The 13,789-nt window shown below is 36.8% G+C and overlaps 1 protein-coding gene across 1 annotated transcript in view; it reads left to right on the top strand.

The window, feature by feature from the left end:
* The window catches only part of csmd2 (CUB and Sushi multiple domains 2), a gene marked incomplete in the record, with an annotated part of 326,634 nt that overhangs the window by 242,951 nt on the left and 69,894 nt on the right, over positions 1 to 13,789 (top strand). Inside the window, 6 exon segments of the mRNA XM_024297994.2 lie at positions 1,570 to 1,665; positions 1,888 to 2,091; positions 4,251 to 4,375; positions 5,721 to 5,817; positions 8,063 to 8,167; positions 8,296 to 8,414. Of these exon segments, the coding sequence (XP_024153762.1) occupies positions 1,570 to 1,665; positions 1,888 to 2,091; positions 4,251 to 4,375; positions 5,721 to 5,817; positions 8,063 to 8,167; positions 8,296 to 8,414 (746 nt within the window).

Genomic DNA, 13,789 nt, shown 5'->3' on the forward strand with positions numbered 1-13,789 from the left:
TATCAGGCAGTTAAATATCGGCTTAAAACTAGAAAAGTTGCATTACCTGTGATAATGCTAGTGTGAATGCTTCTTGCTGAAAGTAGTCGCTGAAGATGCTGAAGCTTTTTGCTGAAAATTGTGACACAAAAGACTTTAATTGCTGAAGGGATTTGCAACATACAGAATATTACATTTGCTAATAGACTGGAAATTTTATTAAGAAATTTGAAAGAGCGATGAAGTTGATCTAAATTCTGAAAAAAAATGAAGTAAAATTGCTTAAAAATCCCTAATACATGCCAACTTTCCAAAAATATTTATTGTGTTGCTTAAATAGAAGCTAAAATCAGAATTAGCCCAAAAAATCTTAGTTGATGCCAAATTAGCCATAAAAGTTTGTTGCTTAAATACTAGGTAAACTCCACAATAGCCCAAAATTTCTCTGTAAACTAAATTAGTCAAAAATGTTAGCATGTTGCTAAAATAGAAGCTAAATTCTAAATTAACCTAAAGAACCGCAATGGATAGCAAATTAGCCAAAAATGTTAGCATGTTGGTAAAATATTAGGTAAACTCCCAATTTATTTAACATTATTGTAAAATATTTAAACATAGCCCATGCATAAATTTAAAGGCTTGTTTCTAATCTACTCACTATTGTGTGAATGCTTAGTAAGCATTCACACAATGAAAAATCATCACACAAAAACAGTAGCACAAATAGGAATGTTGTTGGATTTGGTTATAACAAGTGTTTACTTTGGGGCTCTGCCAATGGTCATTTTTGATCAAAAGGGAGTGTAAAACATGTTTTTGCCCTTGCTGTTTATCAATCTTGGGGTTTGGTGTCTTGCTCAAGGACACAGTGTCTAGTAGGCTGCGAAGGCCAGGAATAAAACCACAGTCCAGTCGTCTGTTAGACTGACAGGTGGTTGCTCCAGACCCGCCCCCTGAGATTTACATCCTGCCTCCTATAATCCAGCTATGTTTGTGTGGATCTTTTTTTTTTGTTTTTTTGGGTAGTAAATGTGTGATCAGTTTTGTTCCCTGCAAACTGCGTGAAAATGTCTTAACAGTTGATGAACACTTGGTATATTCAATAACCAAGTGAACGACTTGACTTACCCGCTGAATTTTTTACCAGACGATCTGTGGAAATGTCCTTTCCTGGCTCAGTTTAATAACACCTAGCCAAAATAAATAATATATAATAAAGTCAGTACTTAAATATTTAGGTTATAGTAAACAATGTCATGGAAAAAACAGCAAATTCCTGTAAAATCAGACTTTTATATAGGTGGAAAATTGTATTCAAAGCAGGTTCCTGCTCTTTACTAGAATCCATTACATGTCAGAAACATCAACATTTCTGTTCATGCTTGAGACAAGGTCGCATCGCCTTTTCCTTCAACTTTTTAATTTAAAAATATTATTTTTGTGAGATTGAGAACATTGATGAGGTACCTTAAACTTAGAATGTTTCAAGAAACTACAATATCTAGATATTTGAGGTAGACTTTTTGCAAAAGAACAGGTAAAAGAAAAAGGAAAGTCAAAGGCTGTAATTTTAACCATTTTCTATCTCAGGGGAATCGTTGCCCTTGGCGACCTCCAACCAAATCCTGATTCGCTTTACCTCCAAAGGCCAATCCAGCTCTCGAGGATTCCATCTAGTCTACCAGGGTGAGTGTGTAACACACACATACGCTTTCCTTTTATTATTTATTTTGGATGTTCTCTATTTAAGCAGTTTGCCTCAAGTTTGTTGCAGGTCATGCCCCAGAAAAAAGTGTAAGCAACTTTTTTCATCTCGGAGAGGCACAGCAGTCTGAGCTTTCGCTGAAAGTGCAGAAAAAGACAAAAGCAATGAGCATGCCTTTTTTTGGTTTGTTTTCCTGTCCACAGCTGTTCCTCGGACCAGTGCCACTCAGTGCAGCTCCGTCCCCGAGCCCCGAAATGGTCGACGGATGGGCAACAACTTCTCAGTTGGTGCGGTGGTGCGCTTTGAATGCAACCCTGGTTATCTGCTGGAGGGGTCGAGTGTCATTGAATGTTTGACTGTTCCCAACGCTCTGGCTCAGTGGAACACCTCCATACCCAGCTGCATTGGTAGGTTATTAATACTAGAATGTAATGGGAAAAACAGCTGCCGTAGAACCTATTTGTAATACGCTACACGTTAGCTGCGTCAGAGTATTCACAATACCTGTAACTCCTACACTTGTTTGCCACATGTAAATAAAGAACGATGCAGCGAAATCATTGTTAATGTTATACGCTAACTCCCAACAACATAGTCTGTTACCGCTACATGTTAGCCACATTAGCATGTTCACAATAAGACCCAATCTGGTTTGCAATACATAAAAAAACCAAACTGATACTACTAAACCAAACATTACTGTGACTACGCTAACTCCCAACTTTGTTAGTAAGATGTAAATTAAAATACAGTCCAACACTGCTAAAAGCTAACCTCATTAGCATAGCCACAACCATGTTTGCAACACCTACAAAATAAAACAGACTGATACCGCTAAACCAAATGTTACTGTGACTACGCTAATTTCCAAACTTGTTAGTAACTTCTTAAAATAAATAAATAAAAACTGTTCGACACCACTACAAATAAGCCACGTAAGCTTACTTTCAATAATACCTAACATGTTGCAACATGTATAAAAATAAATTGATATTGTTAAGCCAAATGCTACTGTGACTATGCTAATTCCCAACCTTGTTAGCAAAATGTAAAACAAAGAAACAAAAAAAAGCAGTCCGATAAAGCTATATGTTAGTTGCGCATTTACAATAACATCTAATCGTGTTTGCAACACATAAAAAACAGACTGATACTCCTAAAACAAACGTTACTGTGACTATGCTAATTACCTACCTTGTAAGAAATAGTGTAAATTAAAACACAGACAAGCACTCCTACGTGTTAGCCACATTAACATAGTCACATTAGTGTATTCACAGCAGATACTCCTGTAAGCCAGGAGTCATAAGCCAAATATTACTGTGACTATGCTAATTTCCAACCTTGTTACAAAAAGGCGTAAATTAAAACACAGTCCGACTCTGCTAAATGGTAGCCATATTAGCTTAGCCACATTAGCATATTTAAAATAACACCCAACCATGTTTGCAACACGTAAAAGAACAGGCTGATACAGCGAAAACAAATGTTACTATGACTGACACTGACTTCCAACCTTGTTGATATCCTGTAAAATAACATAAATAAAAATAACCGCCTGATTCTGCTACACATTAGCTGCGCTAGTTTGTTTACAATAACAAGTAACCTTTTGTACAAGACATTAAAAGGCAGACAGATACAGCTCAACCAACTGTTACTGTGACTATGCTAATTCCAAACCTTGTAAGTAACATGTAAAATTAAAACATAGTCCAGCTCTGCTACATGTTAGCCACATTAGCGTTTGACACTGCTACAACTAGCCTTGTTAGCATAATCTCGACAACCTCAAACCCTGTTTGCAAAATGTAAAAAAAAAACATACTGATACGGCTAAACCAAACATTACTGTAACTACACTAACACCCCCCCCCACCCCCCGCAAAAAAACAATCTGACACTGCTACAAATTAGCAGCATTAGCATTTTACAATATTAGACACTTCAGCCTATAAGGCGCACTGTCATTTATTTTGAAAAAAGAAAAAGAAAAATTAAAGCTTTTGAGTGCCAAAAATAAAGTAATCATGCTCATGCTTCAAGGCATCTGATGTTGCTGGCTTTCTTCTCCTTTTCCATTCTTTCTGCATCCCTGCCAGGCTCACACGTTTTGCCCCAGAGTCTCAAACTCGTGTCTTGACACAGATGCAGGCTGCCAGCCGTAGCCCGCAGCAATGCAATGAGATCCAGCCATGTGGCACACAGGTGGCGAGCTGTGCTCTGGGGCGCACACCGACACAAAGGGACTCACTTACACATACATGGAAATATAAACACATGCAGTATTTACAAAGAGGCGTGGCCTTCACTCTTTATGTAAAAACAAAGCAGCTGTTGGTAGATTAAGCAAGTAAAGCCAAAAAATGATGCTTACTGTATAGTTAAGTTCTTGAAGTTGAATTCTATTTGAAATATTCCGCTTGCCATATAAAAGCCTGCATTATTTATTACTTAATTGTTTTTTTTTTCAAAGCAATTGTTTTTAGGCTTTGGATTTCATTCAGTCTGGCTTTATTACAAAATGGCTTCATTGTAACTAAGTGAACTCTCTGTTATCGAACAGTTCCATGTGGTGGTAATCTGACCCAAAGAACTGGCACCATCCTGTCTCCTGGTTTCCCCGAACCATACCTCAACAGTCTCAACTGTGTTTGGAAGATTACCGTTCCTGAAGGCTCAGGAATCCAGGTTTGTGGGGGCTGGGGGCTGGGGGGTAGTCTTGTTAAAATTCTGGCTCCGATCCAGTCTGTGCAATCTGCAGTTTTCTAAAGCTGTACTGTTTATATGAGCCCAGAGGAGGGATATCTTTTTAAACCACAATGAATTCAAATGTCTCTGTCTGGTGTTGTTTGTTCTACTTCTCATTAAACGTATGACTGACCTCCAATTAGCATAAAATTTAAAAATAAGCATCTAAAAGCTTTTTATAAAACTGTTTCTTTATCCTTTTTTTTTTAACTGAACTTAGTTTGCATATGATTAGTTTTGTAGCGTTTGTGTGACGGATCCACGTAAAACCTGGGCCGGGTCCCTGTAGATGTGCCGGCTGAGAGTTTTCCGGCCACTGTTTCAGCCTCTGCATTTAATAACCTCCGAGCCGTCCCTCAACTATTAGCCCGCCTCCTCAGCTGACTGTCCTTGCAGGTCAAATACCCGAGATGGCACACTGGCCTGTTTGCTATGCTGCTCCATACACCAACACTGCTTTAGCTCTCAGGCCAAATGGACACAAAAGCAGCACCACAGAGCCGACTGTATCTACAACCTTTAAGAGAATAAAACGGGAATACGTATGGTCCGTCTACCACCGGTTTGAAATCCCCACAATCCCCTCAAGGTCCTCATCTCACGTTTGCGGTGTCACTGTTGCTTTCCTCTCCCAGCTTCCAGAAATGCATTAGATTGGAGTGTCACGATCCAGAAGAGAACTTAAAGGAGCGAGGTGCCTTGTTGGCACATTTGCCGTGGCCCCCCTAATGAAAGATCAATCTGTGATGTGCCGCTTCTCTCCAGGAGCTCGCCGCGCCAGAGCCCATGCAGCCCTTTTAATTGGCACATATCCAATCTATAACCGTCGCGGGAGGAAGCAGAGAAATGGACGTGAAAGAGAAAGTGAAGGGAGGCTTTGAGAATGAGAAACAAAAAAATGCTGCTTACAAGAATGACAGTTAGACTGAATCTCAGGGCAATTATGTAGACATTGACACACATAACCGCTTTTATTTGTCTGCTATATTCAGAAGAAAATATTTTTCACAGAAATTCAAAAGGCAAATGAGGTTTTTAAAAGTTTAATGTCCTGATTTTTTAAGCTTTTATTTATGAAAGTAAAAAAAACAACATTAAGCTGATAGATGTAACAGGCAAGTACAGTCTAAGGAGTAGACAACCTTAGATTAGATTCTTTATTTTTTTTTTTTTGCACATTTCTGCAGGTTCTGATACGTTGCATCATATTTCAGTTTGTAATTATTCTGTCATTACCTAACTAATTGCGTTTCTTTTCCACCTGTCTCGCACGTGTCTGTTTCAGATCCAGGTAATCAGCTTCGTCACAGAGCAGAACTGGGACTCGCTGGAGGTTTTTGACGGAGGCGATAACACGGACACTTTGCTCGGCAGCTTCTCAGGTACGGTTTGAGTGAAGGCTCATTTAGAAATTTAGAAAAAAAAAGAAAAATTGCAGGAGATAACAAGCTACTCAAACAGTTTTAATGCAACAGAAGCTACATTAGGGATATTAGAGAAATTCTGGTCAGATTTTTTGGGCCCAATCTGATTCATTTGAGTTTGAGAACTTGCCAATACCAAATCTGATCCAATACATTTGTAACACATTAACAAAACAAACAAATGCTAAATAAACAGATTAAGGTTTTCCCATTTGTTAGAGCTGGGTTGATAAAATCGATTAACCGATTTGAGCTGGTTTGTTGCTAACGTTTAGTGGAATTTCCTATAGGACGGCTAATGCTAACGCTCATACATTTCTGACTAAATGAACATCTTTATAAAGTCACAGGCATGAATTTTACAAACTATTAATGAAAGATTTTTTAAAGTAACTATTTGTGGTCTAAATCACAGTTTGCTCATTTTTGCTTATTCTCCTTGAAACAAAGTGTACTGCTACAGCACAAAACACCCTCCAGGAGAGGCAGAACAATGTTTACAATGTAAATTATCTGAACATTTCAGTTAGAACTTCTCCTTTTGAGAAACTATGTAACACTCTTTGACACTAACAATATAATTATTTCACTAATAAATGTTAGAATCTGTGAACTGGATCAGATTAATATAAATGTATTCAAATGTATTCAAAACATATAGTAGATTATTTATGTATTTCTAAACAAATGTGTCTAAATGTGTAAACTGTGTAAACTCAAAATGCAATCAAATCGCGAGGTTTGAAAAGACTAAAAAAAAAATAAAAATTGGATTGAATTGATCCATGCTCTTGTGAGTCGAATCATTTCTGGAAATTATTATAAATACCCTGCCTTACCCTTTATTTTTTTCAATGTCTTTCATCACTTTACACTTGAACAAGTCTGTAAAGTAGCAATCAAGTAAAAACAGTGCAACTATCAATTATAAATAAAAAAAAAAGGTTAACTACTTACTACAAAAAAATTGTAATAATAATAATAATGATAAATGTGATTCCTATCTCCAATAAAAGTTATTAAAAATGACTTTTTTCCGAAATTATTGTTGATGATGAGCAGGCTACTCAAAAACCTGATCTTTTGTCCTTTGAAACATCTGTGTAGGTCATTGTTTGAGATAAGACGAACCAACAGAGACACTTGCTGTCGGTTTAAAACGTTTATTTAAAGCCTAATTGAACCCAGAAGTCCAAATTTGTGAAAATTTAAGGTTACCAATTAGTAACTATTCTGCTGCACTTTATGGGAATAAAACATTGTGATCCGTTTATGATAAACAATTTTCCAGTAGATATTATGACAATTTTCTGTCATAATATCCCTAAGATATTTAACGCTGATTGTAATAATGAGAATGAAATAAATCGGGATGCAAAATCGGATTCTGATTGAGTCTGAAATTATGTAATCGGGCCAGATTTCCAATCACATGAGAGGATCGGGAAATCCCTAAAAAAAATTCTAGTAATACTAATAAAAAACGTATATTTATCTGTTTTGTAAAGACAAAATATCTATCAAGCCAAAAACTAACCGAACTCTTTTTAGTTTGGTCACTTCAGAGTTTTAGAGTTTGTTATTCCTTTGATTCAAAGGATGCAAGAGTAAATATATATCATTTAGTTCACTTTTGGACCAAATCAATGCATTGTAGCATTCAACACCCACCTGCAAACACCAAAACAGCATGTTGCAGTATTACTAGTATTCTATTTTTCTTTAGAAGAAAATATATTCTCCAAGATGATTATTCATAAATGGATGTGTCTCAGATGAAAGAGTGGTTTAAGGTCCTGTATTCGGTAGAGTTATTTCTGCTCACACTCTTTTCGTGTATTGGGCAGGACTTGGCACAGCAGTCCGTCTCTTCAAAGAAAAATATAGGTTGGAACCCAAAAAAACTCTTCTGACAACTTAGACAAAGAAAGAAAATCCAAAATAAGCTATTGCATAACCTAAAAGTAAAAATAAGTGGTCTAAAATAAGTCTTTTTTGGGATCTACCTCTGAAAATGGATGCTCGAAAGACCCCAGATGGCAGAATAAGTGTTGTTTTAAAACTTCTTTGAAAGAAGTGCATCTAAGTTTGAAGCAAAATGTAAAGTTATTGGACTTTACACTGTATTGTTTGTTAGTTATTTGCCTTTGACACATGCAGCTGATGTTTGTTGTTGAACTTCTTTACTGCTCCTCTTCCTCAGGCACCACAGTTCCAGCTCTTCTCAACAGCACCTCCAACGAGCTCTACCTCCACTTCTTCTCTGATATCAGCGTGTCTGCAGCCGGATTCAGGCTGGAATACAAAAGTCAGTGGAAAAATGACTCGTAGTACTTTTAATAACTTAAACTTGCTTGTGTTTCTCACCATGCAATTTCTGTATTGACCATTTCTTATAAAATTTCTCTGCTTTCTTTGGGTTTTTTCTCCCCTCAGCTGTTTCTCTGACAAACTGTCCGGAGCCTGTAGTTCCAATGAACGGCATTAAGATCGGTGACCGTCTTCAGATGAATAATGTGGTGTCCTTCCATTGCGAACCAGGATATACCCTTCAGGTAACTTTGTCAAAGAGTCTAACACTCACAACCTCTTGACATCCGTCCCAATTAGAAGTAGGGTTGGGCACTGATTGAGTTTTATTCTATTCGGTGCCAAAGGGGTGTTGTCTACTGTGCACACACACTCACAGCGAGCCTGCATGGAGAAATGGCATCAGCTGACTCAGAGCAGGGGATTTTTTTGGATAGATATCCTCTCGCACTTAACTGATGAGGGAGGAAGCACGCGCTTTTTCAAGAAACAGAGACAGACTGACAGTCCTCATGTAAAGTATGCAGTCTACTGTTCTGAATTAAAAAAAAAACCCTCAATGTTAAGCAATACTTCAATGTTCTTTAATAAATGTTTTACAAAGATGATCAGAATATTTTTGATGACAGTAACAGACATTTTTCAACCGGGAGGGTGGGAATAGGGGTGGGGGCAGTTCTCTGTATTTGCGGATTTAGAGTATTCGCGGATTGTGGATATTTGCAAATTTTGGGTATTCGTGGATACAGGGTATTCGCAGATTCAGGGTATTTACGGATTCAGGGTATTTACGGATTCAGGGTATTCGCAGATTCAGGGTATTTACGGATTCAGGGTATTTGAGGATTCAGGGGATTTGAGGATTTGGATTATTCGCGGGTATTCGTGGATTTAGGGTATTCGCAGATTCTTGGTATTCATGGGTTCAAGGTATTTGCGGATTTAGTGTATTCACGGAATCAGGGTATTTACAGATTCAGAGTATTTGTGGATTCAGGGGATTCACGGGTGTCTCTGCTCCCTTACCCCCGTGGATAATTTGGGGAATACTGTATCTTCTACATGGACAGGTTTTGTTTAGGCATGCATATTTCAAGTCACTTATTACAATCAGGAGGAAACAGGAAAGACCAGGCAGTAAGAGACCATACAATTTTTGGCATTTAATACAATGCGTTGTCAAGGGCTTGCTAACATTTGAGGTGTTACCTTTGCAGCACAAGATAATTTTACTGCACTTGGACATCGCTGAATTCTCTGTTTTTGCTATGAAATGCAGCCAGACCTTCCAGCGCTTTGCATTTTGGAACCGTGGGCACCAGCGTCCCTGCCCCAGCACCGGTCTGATATGAGTCCACCCACTATCACAGGGATGGCAAAAGGATTGGCTAGAACTTTAAAGTACTGAACAGAGTAGAAGTGATTGACATGTCCTAAAGTAAATAGACCTTCAGTGAAACTGAGCACCAAAATGAGGAACTTCTTTCGGTTCTGGTAGAACCGCGAAAGTTATAAGGGTTCCGACTTGGAACCGAATATCGGTGCTATTCCTAATTAGAACTACTTTAATTTATCTTTCTTTTTTGCAGCTAAGTTTGCATTTTGATCAAGAAACATTTTCAAATTAGCTTCAGGTTGTTAGTTAAATTTCAGTTTTGCAGAAACCTGTAAATCCCTTTGACAGGGAAAGTGATCTGGACGTTTTATACTGAGTAATTTGGAAGAACAAACTTCTAATTTAATAAAATTAAAAAAGGTTTAGCAAAGTGTGCCTTTGTGGTTAAAATAGATGAATGAAAAAACATGGCAGTGTGTGTTTTAATTTGTTTTTAATCATAGCGATGAAACAGCTTAATGAACTATCAAGCTTCTTCTTACTGATTAGTAAAGCGTTTGTTCTGCGATCCAAACAGGTAGAGTGGGTATTGACCCGGGGGACTGGTGGACCTCACTTAGAGCTTTAACATCTCACATGCCTGAAACATTCTACTAGTCAGTTAAAGGTCTTCAAAGGAGTGGGGAAACATCCCACAAGTCAAGAAGTTGCCTTTAATTCAGACTCTGTACGTGTACAGAGATTATGCGTTACCTGTGAGGCTTTTTTATTTTCTGCTTTGGCCTTTCATTTGTCAACTTCTTAAACTGGGAAAATTATTGATTCATTTTGTTAATAGCATCCCTTATTATTAAAATGTCCCTATTGAGAAATAAACAATCGTCTATTGTATTTACTTAGTAAATTAAATGCATGTATTCTTAAATAATTTTAATAAATAAGGGTTTAACATTATATTGTAAAGATGTGGCACTGGTCTTGACAGTAGTATTGCAATAGTTAATGAATACTAATGTTTATAGATCATAAATAAAATATAAACTTTTGTAAACAGTAGGATATTCTATTGATCATATTGTTCTTTAGTTCAAGAGAACAAACAAGATAAAAAATAGGACAGCTACAAAGCGGACCAGAATTCATAAGTTTGTTCAATAATAAACAAATATATATTAATAACATAGGACAAAATGTAAGTGATGCAAGTTATCACTTCTATGATGATGACATGATTTTATATTCCTTTGCAGCATCACTCACTGAAGCCATAACAAAATTACAGTTAGCATTTACAGCTGTTTGTCACAATCTCTCTGAATTGAGTCTGTCTTTAAACACAAATAAAACTAAAGTCATGTTATTTTCCAACCAAAAAGACAAACAGACAGACATCTCCCCTATATTTGCTCCAGATGGCTCAGTTATTGAAGTTGTAAATACCTTTAAATATTTGGGAATTGTACTTGATGATTCATTGTCTTTTAAGCCGCATGTCGACTCTCTTGTGAAAAAGCTGCGCCTAAAACTGGGTTTCTACTTCAGAAACAAGCTCTGTTTTTCTTTTCATGCGAGAAAAAGACTTGTTGCAGCAACATTTCTTCCTGTTTTAGATTATGGAGATGTTTTATACACACATGCCCCAGCTAAGGCTTTGCGCTCATTGGATTCGGTCTTTCATGCCTCTTTACGTTTTATAACAAATTGTGGTGCTCGAACTCATCACTGTGAATTGTATTCTCGTGTTGGTTGGCCTGCTTTAGCTGTTCGTAGGACTACACACTGGCACAAATTTATATACAAGGGACTCCTCGGACTTCTTCCGTCATATTTGAGTGTGGCTCTGCAGCGCAGATTAGATGGACCTTATGCTCTCCGGTCTCGGAGCGTGTACTTGCTGTCTGTCCCGAGTGTTCGGACAGAAAAAGGAAAGATGGCTTTTCAGTACAGGGCACCTACAGACTGGAACTTTCTCCAAAAAACAATACAGCTTTCAAAACTCATAACTTTGCCTCAGTTTAATGTTATAATGAAGGACCTGGAAACAAAATCACTAATCTGTAATTGTTTTTAATTATTTACTGTTTTATTCTGTTTATTTCATCATATTCATTTATTTTTAGAGTGTTTTAATATGACCTGTTGGGTGTGTGTATTTCTTGCCTCTTGACCAGGACTCCCTTGAAAAAGAGATCAATGGATCTCAATGGGATTTTTTCCTGGTTAAATAATGGTTAAATAAATAAATAAATAATAGCCAAAATATAGTGAAATAACTGAATAAAGGACATTTTTACTTAGAACTTATGTTATATAAGGGCCATATAGTTTTTTGTTTTGGCAGAAACTTTGACTTAATGCTCTATTTCACTTTTGCATCTGTTCATCAAATATTGATCGAGGTTTCGTGGTTTCTTAAGATTTAATTTTGAACATTTTTGTTGTGTATCCACTTTTTTAATGTAAGAGGCTTTCACTTGACTTCCCTCCTACACAAACCAAACTTTTTTGTTTCTACCCATCTTCAAAACCTGCTTAGGGTCATAGGGGTTGCTGGAGCCTATCCCAGCTGGGTGAAAGCAGGGTCCACCCAGAACATGTTGATAAGCCACCACACAAACATTTATGTTTGATTTTTATCATTGATTGAACTTCTTAATTTCTTTCTAAGCTGTTTTCATATCAACATTTATGTGTCATATCTGTTTATTACTGTTTTTTCTACACCATAAGGCGCACCTGTAGAGCTTTTTTTTTTTTTTTCATTGACAGTTGCCTTATAATCTGTAACGCCATGTATATGAATTCATTCTGGTTGTCCTTACTAACCAATTTTGAGAATAGCACGGTGCTTAGTCAAAATGTTTTAATGGGTGATATTGTGAACACACAAACACAGCTAATGTGTAGCGGTGTGATACTGTGTTGTGTCAATAAGACGGTTGGAAGTTTGAGCGGTCACAATAACATTTGTTTTAGCGGTATCTGTTTTTTATGAGTTGTAAACAGGGTTGGGTGTTATTGTCATTGCACTAATGTGTAGCAGTGTCGAATTTTTTTTTTTTTTTGTGTGTTACTAACAAGGTTTGTAGTTAGCATAGTCACAGAAATACACATTAATTTTTGCTGTGTCATTTTTTTTCTACGAGTTTCAAAAAAGACTAGTGTTATTGTAAGCATGCTAGCATGGTTTACTGGTAGTACTGTAGGACTGTGTGTTTTTAGGTGTTACTAGCAAGATTAGGAGCTAGCGTAGCCACATTGATGTTTGTTTTAGTGGTATCAGTCTGTTTTTTACAAGTTGTAAAGAAGGTTGGATGGTTTTGCAATGCGCTAACAAAGCTAATGTGTCACAGTGTTCTACTATGTTTCTCTTTGTGTGTTACTAACAAGGTTTGTAGTTAGTAGAGTGACATAAATATACATGATTTTTTGCTGTGTCATTTTTTTTTTTTTTTTAAGAGTTCCAAAAAAGACTGGGGAGTTCCTGTGAGTATGCTAGCATGGTTTACTGGTAGTACTGTAGGACTGCGTGTTTTTAGGTGTTACTAGCAAGATTGGGAGCTAGCGTAGCCACATTGATGTTTGTTTAAGCAGCATCTGTCTGTTTTTTACAAGTTGTAAAAAAGGTTGGATGGTTTTGCTAATGCGCTAACGCAGCTAATGTGTAACAGTGTTGAACTATGTTTTTTTGCGTGTTACTAACAAGGTTTGTAGTTAGCATAGTCACATAAATATACATTAAATTTTGCTGTCATTCATTTTTTTTTTTGCGAGTTTAAAAAAAAACTAGTGTTATTGTAAGTATGCTAGATGGTTTACTGGTAGTACTGTGGAACTGGGTTTTTATGTGTTGCTAGCAAGATTGGGAGCTAGCGTAGCCACTTGATGTTTGTTTTAGCATCATGAGTCTGTTATTTTTTTTTTCATTTTGCAAACATGGTTGGGAACTACAGTTATTGTGAACATGCTAACGTGGCTAATGTGTAGTATGTTACTGTGGCCTTGTAGTGAGACTTTTCCGCTAACTCTTTTGTCTCGCATAATGTGACTTAGACTACAGTTCAGTGCGCCTTACAATATATGTTAGAAAATAGACAATTCACTGACTGTGTGTCCTATAGTGTGGAAAAGGCAGTACATGTAAAATATTTTTTAATTACTATTAAATATATTCTAAAGAAGATTCTAAAAGTTAATAGGAATGCTTTTTCTTTTTTTTTTTTTTTTCAAGTCATTCTTTCAAGTCCATGTATTTCTTTATGGACACTTTAGCTTACTTCATGG

This window comes from Oryzias melastigma, linkage group LG11 (genome assembly GCF_002922805.2).
Source record: "Oryzias melastigma strain HK-1 linkage group LG11, ASM292280v2, whole genome shotgun sequence".
Lineage (NCBI taxonomy): Eukaryota > Metazoa > Chordata > Actinopteri > Beloniformes > Adrianichthyidae > Oryzias > Oryzias melastigma.